At 39.8% G+C, this 13,037-nt stretch overlaps 1 protein-coding gene across 1 annotated transcript in view; it reads right to left on the bottom strand.

Moving 5' to 3' along the window:
• ARHGAP26 (Rho GTPase activating protein 26) overlaps positions 1-13,037 on the bottom strand; it is a 516,697-nt gene that overhangs the window by 370,147 nt on the left and 133,513 nt on the right. Inside the window, exons 2-4 of the mRNA XM_027841739.1 lie at positions 11,452-11,547; positions 9,108-9,169; positions 5,325-5,396 (exon numbers count right to left, since the gene is read on the bottom strand). Of these exons, the coding sequence (XP_027697540.1) occupies positions 5,325-5,396; positions 9,108-9,169; positions 11,452-11,547 (230 nt within the window). The remainder of the gene's footprint in view (positions 1-5,324; positions 5,397-9,107; positions 9,170-11,451; positions 11,548-13,037) is intronic.

Genomic DNA, 13,037 nt, shown 5'->3' on the forward strand with positions numbered 1-13,037 from the left:
TGTGTGTGTGTGTGTGTGTGTGTGTGTGTGTGTGTGTGTGTGTGTGTTGGGGAGGAGGGAGGAGATCAAGCCCAAACTTGGCAAGCCTCCTTCTGTGGAATTCGGAGAAGAAAGTACTACTGTAGTATAAAAATTGAGTAATATTTTTTTAATCCTCTCAAGCTTCTTTCTTCCTTTCATATGGTACCCCTCAAAAGATCAACCTACAATGAACACCTAAATGAAAGCCTCATGGACTTCTGAATTTCCTCATTTGGTAACTGTGGTAAGCCTCAAACCAGTGCTTTGGGCAAGCATATGCAGATAGTGGGAGTTTGTGGGGAAGCAGTAATGCATCCAGACAGAAAACCAACTACCCGATGGATTAGTCACCAAATCCATCCTGAGACCACACCTCTGCACCCCCACCTGCTCAGCAGGCCCCAACAATAGCAAAGTCCATGGGGCAAAGCCTCTTTATTATTTTTTACTATATATCCACTGCACCCAACGTATAGTTTTGGAATTTTGTTTGTTTGGTTTTTTTTCCCCTATTCTATTGGAAGTCCTATTGAGGGCAGGGACTGTGTTTTTCCTTTCTCTGTATTCCCAGAGCTTAGCACAAAATGAAAATGTCAGACTAGATGACTCTCAAGGTCCCTTCTAGTTACTACTATTATTCTCTAACAGGTGCTTAATAAATGCTTATTGACATGACATGGCACTCCTCTGATTATCATCTGTTTAGAGAGTTCCTGGAAAGGAACTTCCCCAAACAATGCAAATCAGCATTGTCTTTGCAATTCATACTTTTGCAGAGTTAGTTGCCCAGGGCACAGAAAGGTAAATAATATACATGGGGTCACAGGGCTGGTTTGCTGAAGAAGCTAGATTTGAACCCAGATATTCTACATTCCAAGGCCAGTTTTCTATTCACTTACTATGCCAGGCTGCTCTCTGCACATAGTGGGTGCTTAGAAAACGCTCACTGGCAGAAGAGAACAATTTATAATATAGCAACAACATTTTAAAGTGAACTTTGAAATACTTAAGATTTAATTAATTAATCAATTTATTATCATTATATATAATCAATTAATATTATATAATTATATGTCATGTAATATATTATTATATAATATTTCATTTTTATATTCACTATATATTTATATGCATATATTATGTATAACATAATGATATAATTTTATATCATTCTATATAATCAATTATTAATCAATGTAAAGACCCAACTGGGATTCCACAGAACTAAAGATAAAGCATTCCATTCACCCCTTAACAATTTGTAGAATAAAGCACATTTTTTGTCAATGGTCATGACATGGTCTATGTGTGAATTTATTTTGCATTTCTAAGCATATTTGTGACAAGATTCCCTCCCCCAACCCACCCTAAGCTGGAGGAGAGAGAAAGAAAATATATTTTTATTTACTGGAAAAATAAGATAAAATTTAATTTTTAAATAAATGATCACTTAATGGAATTAAATTTTTAAGGAGGAAAATAAAATAAATAAAAAGAAGCCCTAGCTGGATCTATATTCTTGTAACTCAAAGGCCACTTTAAAGTTTTTATGGTTCCTTTTAAGTTTATCCTCAACATAATTTTAATTGAAAAAGGTTTCAATTTTAGTCTCTCAATCCTGGATCTCTGATACACAACATTCTTAAGGTTTAGCATGCCACATATAAGTAGCATTTCCTTTTGCCCCTTTTTAATGCACCTGTTATGTATTAGTTGTAGGTGTGTCTTATCCTCCCCTTAAGACTTGAGTTTCACAATCGTGTTTGTGTATCTAATATCCCTACCCCTAACTACACAGTACTCCGCAAACAAAAGGCACTTCATTGATCAACATCCATTTACTGAACACCTACTCTGTGCCTCGTGTGTGCTAGGTACTAGGAATACAAGTAGAAAGAATGAAATGATCTCTATTTGGGAAGGTCTTACATTCTAACGATGAAGACAAATATATTCCTGCAGCAGAAACATAAATCAATCAACAAGTATTTATTAAGCAATTACTGTATGCCAAGCACAGTGGATAAAAAGTGAATAATACAAACATATATGAAGTAATTAAATATAAGGTAGTGGGGGGGGAAGGGATGAGCAACTGAGGGATCAGGAAAGGTTTAATGCAGAAGGTGTTTGTGCAGCCGTCTTAAAGGAATAGAGGGTCTCTGTGAAGAGAAGATAAAGAGGGAGTACATTCCAGGCAGGTGGGATGTCCAGTGAAAAAGCATGCAGATGGGTATCATTTATGAACAACCAAGAAAAGCCCATTTTTGCTGATCACAGAGTATAGTACAGAGAATATAAATAAATTCTCGAGTCTGGCATTTAAAGCCCTTCACAATCTGGCTCCAGCTTACCTTTCCAAATTTATTTCTTGCTACTGCCCTTACATTTTCTGTCACAGACAAAAAGGCTTACTTGCAATTCCTCAAATGCAACAATACATTCTTCCTGGATCCCTGCCTCTCAGAGTTCCTCGCTTCATTCAAGGTTCATCTCATGGCCAATTATTAGAGGGAGCTATTCATGACCTCCTCCTTTATCCAGTATATATCTATCTATTTGGACATTGCAGGTACCTAGTTTAACATAAGCTCCCAGAAAGTAGGGACCTTTATCATTTTATCTTTGTATTATAAAATTCATATAACAGGGGCTTATATTGGTTTGGACGGAATGCCCCTGTGTTATTTCATCTCACCTCAAAAATGTCACTTGAGCTAGAGTATTCCCCATGTGGAGATTAAAGTGACAACAAATTTTCTGGGACAAAGGTGACTGTCCCTTAATGCCTGCAGATGGAGCTATTGGATGTGTTTGGGCACTCTATGACCATTCTGCAAATGGATTCAGTAGCAGGAGAAAAACCCTGAAGACAATTCTAATTCTATCTGTTTCTAACAAAATATTTCCCCCACAATTGGCCTCCAAAACATTGCTAAAGGCCAAAGACACTACAGGTTTCCTAGTTATTAACCCAGAGAAGAAGATGGGGCTCTATCCCTCTATCTGCTCCCTCCTCTTCAATCACAATGCAATCCCCTTAATTAAGGCCTTTATTACCTCATGCCTAGACTAGCATAAAATAATCCTAATCCTAAATGGTTTTTCTGCCTCCAGTCTCTCCCCTCCAATTCATATTGCCCAAGTAATCCTCATGTGCCACTCTTGCACTCAAAATCAGCATGCTCTCACTCTCTCTCAATCATTTTTCCTTCAAGGCCCAGCTTAGGATGTTACCTTCTCCTTTCCCCTGACCCCTAAAAGTGATTTCTAATCTTCCTAGAATTACTTATAACACATTGTTTGGCTGTACCTCTTCACACTTACGTTCTGTTGTCTTGAAGTTATGTGTGTAGGCATTTTTTATCTTTGTTTTATGTGTATGCACACACATACAACATACACATATATGTGTGTACATATGTGTGTGTGTGTATATATATATAATTTTAGGTATATATATCTTTGATCTATTTATATTTAGCCACAGGACTTTGCACATAGTAGGTACCTAATAAGCTGGATTGATTTCAGTAAAGTCCACATTGTTTTTAAGGAATGGACAGTATTCCCTTTTTCAATCATTTAATAATCATACATCAATAATAGTGGCATCTTTGCTACAAGAAGTCTTAATTCAGAATCTTATTGCCCCTTACTACAAATAGATGTTCCACTGGGAATCATAAGGTATCTAGGATACACCTAGGGTAAAATATTTCCCCCCAAATTGATGCAATGATCATTAATCTATCACTACTATTTTTACGTCAACATTTTGATGGTAACTTATTCTACGAATGCTGAGAAGCACAACCCATCTGGTCCTAATAAGGTGCTATAGGCTAAAAAAAATCCTACCAAGGTTCCCAGTCCTCTAATCATAAAGCCACTTCTTTACTCACTTAGTTAGCCCTAACTCACAGGAGCACGGTTCCTCACTAGGCACATCCTTAAGCCTTTCTAGTCTGGTAGGAGCTGCCAAAGCTTGTGCTCTCCTGGCACAAGTTTGGATAATGTTGTCTCTTCTGACCTCCAACTCTCAGAATCTTTAAGCTTTCTTTAAGGTTCAGTTTCAGTACCACTTCCTAAACAAGGCCTATTATGATCCCCAGAGTTGATAGTGCTCTTTCCCATTCCCAGGAACCCTCAACATTACTGCATATACATTTTTTATTTTATATTATATATATATATATATATATATATATATATATTTCACTTGCTTATATGTGCACGTGTTACATCATGTCTCCTACCCTCAAAGGAATGCAAATTCCCTAATGGCAGGAATTGTTTCATATTTGTCTTCATATCCCAGTGCCTAGCACAGTACCAGGCCCATATAATAAAATGCTTGTTGAAAGAATGAGAACCCAGGGTCACCTTCATCTTCACCCCATAATGGCCCAATAAAGGAGAACTAGAGTGGAAGAATCATAATCATTGTATTTGTTAATAAGAATAATTAACTATTAATAGTTATATAAAAGGAAGGTAAGGAAACAGACAGGATAAAGTGCTGGAGTCAGGAAGACTCTGAATCTGGCCTCAATGGGCAAGTCACTTAACTTCTAAGTTTTCTTATCTATAAAATGTGGATAATAATCACCTACCTCACAGGGTTGTTATGGAGAACAAATGAGATAACAAGTGCTTTGCAAACCATTAAGCATTGTACATTAGATTTTAAGATTGGTATTACTGCTATTATATAGCCCTTTGGTATTTACAAAGTAATCTCTTCACAACAACCCTATGAGATAGGTAATGTGGCAGGCAAATGTTATTGAAGGCTTAAAAATCTATTTTTGGGGCAGCTAGGTGGCGCAGTGGATAGAGCACAGGCCCTGGAGTCAGGAGGATCTGAGTTCAAATCCAGCCTCAGACACATACCACTCACTAGCTGTGTGACCCTGGGCAAGTCACTTAACCCCACTGCCTGACAAAAACAAAAATCAAAAAACAAAACAAAAAAAAAATCTAATTTCAGGACATTAAATAATGTCCCAACCAAGAATATAAATGTAAATATCACTTTAGGCATTCAGAAATTTCTGAAAAACAGGTTGACAAATGTTCAAGTCACAGGCTTATAGGCACATAGGATCATAGATTGAGAGCTAGAAGGCCACTTAGACACCATTAAGTCCAACCTTCCCCACCCCTCCTTGGCAGTCCTCATTTTTTATAGATTAGGAAAAGGAGGCCCACAGATTTGTCACACAGAGAGTAATTGGCAGAACTAAATTCAAACTGAGCTCCTCTCCAAAACCACCACAGAGGTTTCTGAGAGATTTCACCTTGGCAGCCCCAATCTGCTCCTTGCGGAACTTTTCAAGAGGTGTGATGAGCACTTCGCTGGCATTTTCAATCTGACAAGAAAAAAAGCAAAAGGAGAAATGTGATTTCTATGCAGTCACACAGTTCAGCTACCCATATGCAAAAAGATTATCGAAGAAAATATATGTGTGGCAGAGAAAATACACCATACCCCATGCCTAAATGAATACTGGAATGAACACCATGTTTCGTGGGTATCATTTGCAAAATAATATTTGCCCCATAAAGAACCAACAGATAATAAAGAGTTTCTGTAATTATATGTGAGGGTAGCTAAGTACTAATGCCATTTTTAAAAAGAGAGAGAATTAAGAGGTAGTTTCTAAATGTTAAGACTATAATAATTTTAAGAACTTCAGCTGCCCAGTTTCTGCTATTAACAAACACGGTCCAAAGCAAGTCAACTGATGAAGTCCATTTTTATTCTTTTTTACATTTTTACTAATAAACTGTTTTAACATGCCATACAAAACCTCAGCAGACTGTCAACTGAATCCCCCACCACAATGTACAATCCCTCTAAATTTAGATTCAATCATTCTTTTAATAGGCATCTATTAAGCACATACTATATATTCAACTTCTCTACTTGATGTCAGAAATCTGCCTAGCCTAATAGGAAGTACTTCTGTAGAAGAGTATTCTTGATGTACAACTGAATTTCTTAGTTCACTATGTTCAGATATGTAGAAGCGGGACTGATATAATGGTGGATGGTAGGCAATGTCTCCCTTTAGTGACCTATATAGTGAGTGGTACTTAAGTAAATGAAGATGATGGCATATGGGAAATGTTTTGAGGTCCTAAGAGCAGGGATGTTATTTAAATTCATTTAGTACACTAGAGCCAATTATTCACTGTCCATTGAGGCATAGTTCATTAGAGTTGGCAAGGATCAGTTACCATCTAATAGTCTAATCATCTCATTTTACAGTGGGGGAAATGGTAGCCCAGAGGTGAAGGGAGTTATCCAAAGACATGCTGCTAAGTCATACATGTTTTATGTCTTGTCTTTGAAATTGAAACTGTAAGCTCTTTGAGTATAGGAATTCTATCCAATATTGTTTCTGCATCCATCACACTACCCATCAGCACATAAGAGTTAGTCAATAAATACTCAATAAATAGCCAACTGGCCACAGGAAATGGGGGCAGGGATGTGATCCAGAGAAGTAAGAGGCATTGATGTAACCAAGAGTAACCTGACTCACAGACACCAATAAGCAGAATTCATAGCCTGACTGAAAAGAATAAGCCAGCCATTGTTCCCTTAACACGGGGTCAAGGCAGTTTGGAAAGTGGTGTATTGTGATGTTTCCCCCACCCCCAACACTGAATTCTGCCAAGAACAAGACCCCAAGGGAGTTACTTCCCTCTCTTAGGCAGATGCATTCAACACCCTTACCACAATCCTTCCCTTTCCCCAACCCCCAACCTCACTATTCTTCCCTCATGGTGAATGCTCTAGAGAAAAGGGACGATGTCTACTTCTGTTCTTGGGCGCCCCTGGGTGCTTCTATTCTGCCTGGAAGACAATCTACTAATTGTGGGGTAAAAACTCTATTATCTCCTAAACAAGCATGAAGCATATACTTTCTGCTAAAGCAAAAAGCAGTAGCCGATCAGAGAGAGAGGCATCAGCCTGCCCTCCCCGCTTCCAAAAGCCCTCTCTGCCAGCCAACCTGCTTGGTCAAAGGCACTTGGTTTGGGGGCACGGAAAGAGAGGAGGAGGAAAGTACTCAGTAACCAAATCCCCTCTAACCCCTGGATATTTGCCCAGGGCCTGATAAGTGAAGAGGCCACCATACCACCAAAAGCAGCTTTCAAACCCCCCCTTTAAGGCTGGAATTTGAGGAATTCTGAGGAAAGGGCAAATAGACTTTATAGAGTCCATCACCCACTAACCCGACACTGCCAAACTAGAAAAGTGCCAGCATATCAGCAGCCAGGAGAGGAAAGAAAAATGTTGAAAGCAGTATTTAATCCTTGAAATTAAATAATACCCCTATTCTTAGGAGCTCAGAGCACTTCATATATGCCATCATCTTCATTCACTGAATATGACTCACTCCATAGGACTCTGAAAAGAAATATCACCTGCCACATATTTGTATTCCACATATCTCTTGAATGTGTTCCACAATTAAATCCCTAATCACCTCTCACCTGGACATCTGCACCAGCCTCCTAATTGGACTACCAGCTTCTAGGGTCTTCTCACTTCCAATTCATTCTCCGAAAAGCTGTCAAAATATTCCTAAAGCACTAGTCTGACTATGTGCCTCCCCCTTTCAAGAATCTTCAGTGGCTCCCTATTGCCTCTAGAACAGGGCTTCCTAACCCATATTGTGTCATTGACCCCTGTGGCAGTTTGGTAAAACCTATGGGCACCTTCTCAGAATGATGGGTTTTAAACCTATAAAAGAAAATACAAAGGATTAGAAAGAAACTCAACTGTCTTTTTTTTTTTTTAAAGTTCACAGATGCCATATTAAGAACTCCTTCTCGGGGCAGCTAGGTGGCGCAGTGAATAGAGCTCTGGCCTTGGAGTCAGGAGGACCTGAGTTCAAATCCAACCTCAGACACTTAACACTTACTAGCTGTGTGACCCTGGGCAAGTCACTTAACCCCGATCGCCTCACCATAAAGCAAAAATACAAAAACAAAAACAAAAAGAACTCCTTCTCTAGAGTAAAATGTAAACTCCTGAGCTTAGCATTTAAAGTAGTCCTTCACAAGCCTTCAGCCTACCACTCCAAATTTATTTCCCAACCCTCACAGACTCTTATTTCCAGCCAAATTGGCTTGTTTGCTGTTTCTTGAGGTTAGCATTACAACTCCTGCCTCAGCACCCTGCCCTCTTTGGAATATACTATACTCTCTCCAACCCTGAGAATCTACAGTTTCATTCAATGGCTCCATTCTCATGCGAAATCCTATTGGGAGCCTGTTCTCTTTCTCCTAATTTAGTGCTTTCTCTCCTTCAAATTATTATGTGTATATTTATCTGTTTATAACAGGGGTGGGGAATCTGTGGCCCTCTAGGTCCCTAAGTGTGGCCCTTTGACTGAATCCAAACTTCACAAAACAAATCCTCTTAATAAAAGGATTAGTTCTGTAAAACTTGGACTCAGTCAAAAGGCCGCACCCAAGGACTTAGAGGGCCACACATGGCCTCAAGGCCACAGGTTCCCCACCCCTGTTCTGAGCTGTTTCGGAGAATTCCAGCTTGAGGAGGAAGGGAAGTATGAAAAAATACCAGAGATTCTCTACCAGTGTAAGATTTAAGAAGAAGTGACTATGGTTTATATGTTGCATCCCACCCCCACCCCAGGAAAGCTAAAGTCAGACTACTTTTTATTTTGCTTTTTGCATCACAACCATCTAGCACACTTAATAAATGAGTCCCATACTGAATCGGACCATTAAAGATTTGACATAGTGAAGCTAAGTGTGTTAATCAAAGTTTCATACTTAAATCAACAAGAAGTTAAGAGTGAAGCACTGAATTCCTAAACCCTGGGCCAGTAGGTATTAATCTCCTTTTCTTAAGTACCTACTATGTGCTGGGCACTGGGGATACCAAAAAAAAAAAAAAAAAAAAGATGAAATGGCCTCAAAGAGCTTCCATTCTAATGGGAGAGACAACACCCACAAGGACCAGGTCACAGTTCAGTGAACCCCCGAGACAGAGCAGTGGCAGGGTGAGTGTTTGGTGCTGAGATGATCCCAATCATACCTACCATCCGTATCCGCTCATCTTCAAGATTCCTGAGAACAGTGGCAAACTCCTGCAAAGACCTTGCTGAAAAAGACAGAGGATGGGGTGACAAGGAGAGAATGAGCTTTCAACATTCTGTACTCTCCACTCCCTTTCTTTGTCCACTTATTCCCCCAAGGGATCCACCCTCCAACTCAGTCCAAAGGTCAAAAGTCAGTCCCTTCCCCAGACTGGCTTCTTTTTTCTTTTTCTAATCAGTGACCATTAAAAATGATCTAGAAATGTATTTTTATACTACACAGCAACCTTATGGCCTTTGTGGAGAGAAAAAGGATTTCCTCAAGGAAAAGATATGACTATACCCAGGAGTATGGGGACCTGGGGGTGGAAAGAGGAGGGGCCTACAAAATTGGTGGGGAAGGGGGGGAGAGAAGTACTATAGGCATAAATACAGTGAGAAGCTTGCTGGGGAGAAGGCAGTTTGCTTTGGAGTTCAAAGATTTCCTGTTCGGAAAATGACCTCCTCAACCCTTTGTCGTCAGTTTCAGCTAATTCTAATGGTGTCAGGAACTTGGCCTTTTCCTTCAGCCACCACACCAACCAAGAAGAGATCCCAATAGGAGAAGCACATCACTGGCTTTCCCTCACATCCCACAATACAGACAGCCAGTAATTTCTATAGCTTCTATGAATAGCAGGGCTCAGATGAATAGGCAGGATGTGGAGTGGGACCCCACCACAACCATCACTAAATCATCCCTAAGGGGCTTAGGCAAGTATGTACACCTGTCCTGAGGCCAAAACTACATGTGCAGATTTGGGGGCTTTAACCTGAATTTTCCTTATATGGATTTTATAGTCCAGTCTTTGGAATGGTTTTGGGTTTTTCTGTTCAACTGTTCGGTTTTTGTTTTGTTTTGGGTTTTGGTTTTTTTGGGGGGGTTGGAGGGAGGTTGAGCGGTGGCGGTGGTGGTAGTGGTAACCTAGAAAAGCACAATTTCTTGATTTTTCTATCCTTGTTTATCCAACCACTACAGTAATAATAATAGTAGTAATAACAATAGTGACAAAAAAATTATATTTACATAGCACTTTAAGGCTTAGAGAGTACCTTATTACAGGCACCATTATCCCCATTCTACAATTGAGAGAAGTGAGGCCCAAAGTTTTTCTGACTTGCCTGCGGTCAAAGCTAGTAAGTTATCAGAGGTAGGTTTTGAATCCCTGTCTCCTGGCTTCAAATCAAGTGCTCTCAAAGAAATACACTGTCAGCCAACATAGAAGCAAGAATAGTATCTGGTGAACCGATTTGGCAAAGGTCAAATTGTTGAACCATTTGTTTCATCTCTCCTCAGCCTTCCCTGTCTACAGGTATCCCCTTTTATTTTTTAACCCCTCTAAAAGCTCCAGGCATTGTAATTGAGCACAGCCATGAAGAAAAGTCACAGAATTTTCCAGGCTGAAGAATTATAAATAGCCCACCTCCCCATTCCCAAGATACTCAAGGCCTCAAAAGCTCAGTCCAATAATGGGCCTATTGACATGGTCTTCTGGACTCATGACAGCTGTAGGCAGCTGAGAGGCCTCACAGTACAACAGAAAGATGCCCTACACCCTGGACATGGAGTCGGGTTTCCTGACTTCTTGTTTAGGGCGTCTTATTGCTGTACTGAGAGGCCTCTCAGCTGCCCATAGCTGTCACGGCTCCAGAGAAACTTGGATTCAAGTCTCAGCTCTCCCAGCAGCGTCCTGAGTGAGTCTGAGTCTCAGACTCACTCAGGACGCTGCTGGGAGAGCTGAGACAAGCCCCTCAAACTTTGTCTCATTTCTCTTATGTGTGAAGTAAAGTGGATATTGGACTAGATCAGTGGTGTAAAAGGGATCCCTGTAACCCACCAAAAACTAACATGTTGTTTTTGTAGTTCAGTCATTTCAGCTGTGTCCAACATTTCATGACACCATTTGGTGTTTCCTGGCAAAGATACTGGAGTGGTTTCTTTCTCCAGCTCATTTTACAGATGAGGAAACTGAGGCAATCAGAGTTAAATGACGGCTAGTAAGCATCTGAGGCTGAATTTGAACTCAGGTCTTCCTGACTCCAGGCGCAGTGCTCTATTTACTGCACTACCTAGCTGCCAACATTATGCACTATATTTTTATTTATTTTGTTAAACATCTCCCATGCCTTTGGACTAGATAACCTTAGATGCCTACCAGCTTGAACAATCCATGAGTTTAATATGTATAAAAAGTAAAATATTATTATCAAACCATGGTCATACATCCTTTCTCAGAAAGGATGTCATTATGGAATACCTAAGAAAAGCATCTCAACTATTTTTAAACTTACCAGTTCCCCAACTTACCAATGCACATTTCATCATCTGTCTCTGCATCTCCTATGCATTGGAACTTAAATTCATTTAGGGAATCAGCAAATTTCCGCTTGGCAGAAGACAAATCTATCAAAAAATAAAGAAAAAGAAATGCATATGAAGGAGTGTTTAACTAATTACTAACAGCTGTCAATCATTTTACTGACAGAGGTTTTTCACACAAAAGGGGCCTTTCCAAAGAGGGTCTCATCTATATATATTCTGCAAATTAAGAGTCTCAAATTCAACATGTCCAACATGGAGCTCGTTATATTCCCTCTTAAATTTCCTTCAGTATTCCCTTCTAAATCTGCCACTTTTCTAAACTTCCCTGTTTCTGTTGAAAATATTACCACCCTTTCAATCAAGCAGGTTAGTGTCCTTGGGGTCATGCTCAATTCTCACCCCATATGTAATCAGTTACCTTTAATTACCTTCACAACCTCTCCTGCTTTTTCCTCTTTGCTTAAAACAGTCATCACACTAGTTGAGGCCACTTATCACCTCTCACCTGGGCTATTAACTGGTCTCTCCACATCCATTCCATTTTCCACATAGCCACCAAAAGAACCTTTATAAGGTATAAGTCTAACCATGTCTCTCAACCACTGAAGAATCTTCAGTGGAACTCTACAAAACATAAACTTCAGAGTGTGGCTCTAACTTGCTTATAGATTTACTTCATACTATTTCCCTCTCTATTTCAGCTAAACAGGCCTGCTTCTTATTTTCTGAATTTGGCACTCTCCCACCTCTGTGCCTTTGCTCATGATGTACCTCATACCTAAATGTACTCCCTCCTTACCACCACTAGAATTCTTGGGAGCTTTAAAGCTGTAAGGTCATGTAGCATCTTAAGGACCACATAAATAATCATGAAGGCTCAGATGCCACATCTTATACAATGTTTCTCCTGACCCTCCTAATTGCATTGTTTATATGTCGTACCCCTAGAATGAAAGTTCTCTAAGACCGCTTGTTTATCTCTATATCCTCAGCACCTAAGGATAGTTTTTTTTTGATCTGCTGACTTTGAACACTCCCCTAGATATCTACATAATACTACTAATAATGATCTAGCATTGATATGACCTTTAAAGTTTAACAAAATTTTTATATACATTATCTCATTTGATTCTCAGTCCTATAATACAATTAGTGTAAGAATATTACTCCTACTCCACAGATGAGGAAACAGAGCCTCAGTGTTCCTGAATGACTTGCCCCAGGTCATAGTTACTAAGTCAGTTTCGTTGTGTCCAACTTGTTTTTTGTTGGTCAGTCATTTCCCAACTCTTCATGACCCCATTTGCTGTTTTCTTGGCAAAGATAGTGGAGTGATTTGCCATTTCCTTCTCCAGCTCATTTTACAGATGAGGAAACTGAGGCAAAGAGGGCTTAATGACTTGCCCAGAGTCACACAGTAACTGTCTGAGGCTGGATTTGAACTCAGGAAGATGAAGCCAGTGCTCTATCCACTTTGCCATCTAGCTGCGCTTAGTTACTAAGTGACAGCAGCCAGATTCTAAACAGGGTCTTCTAACTCCAATACCAGTGATCTTCCTACCCAGCCTGTG

The sequence above is a fragment of the Vombatus ursinus genome, unplaced genomic scaffold, assembly GCF_900497805.2.
Source record: "Vombatus ursinus unplaced genomic scaffold, bare-nosed wombat genome assembly UNPS02014863.1, whole genome shotgun sequence".
NCBI lineage: Eukaryota > Metazoa > Chordata > Mammalia > Diprotodontia > Vombatidae > Vombatus > Vombatus ursinus.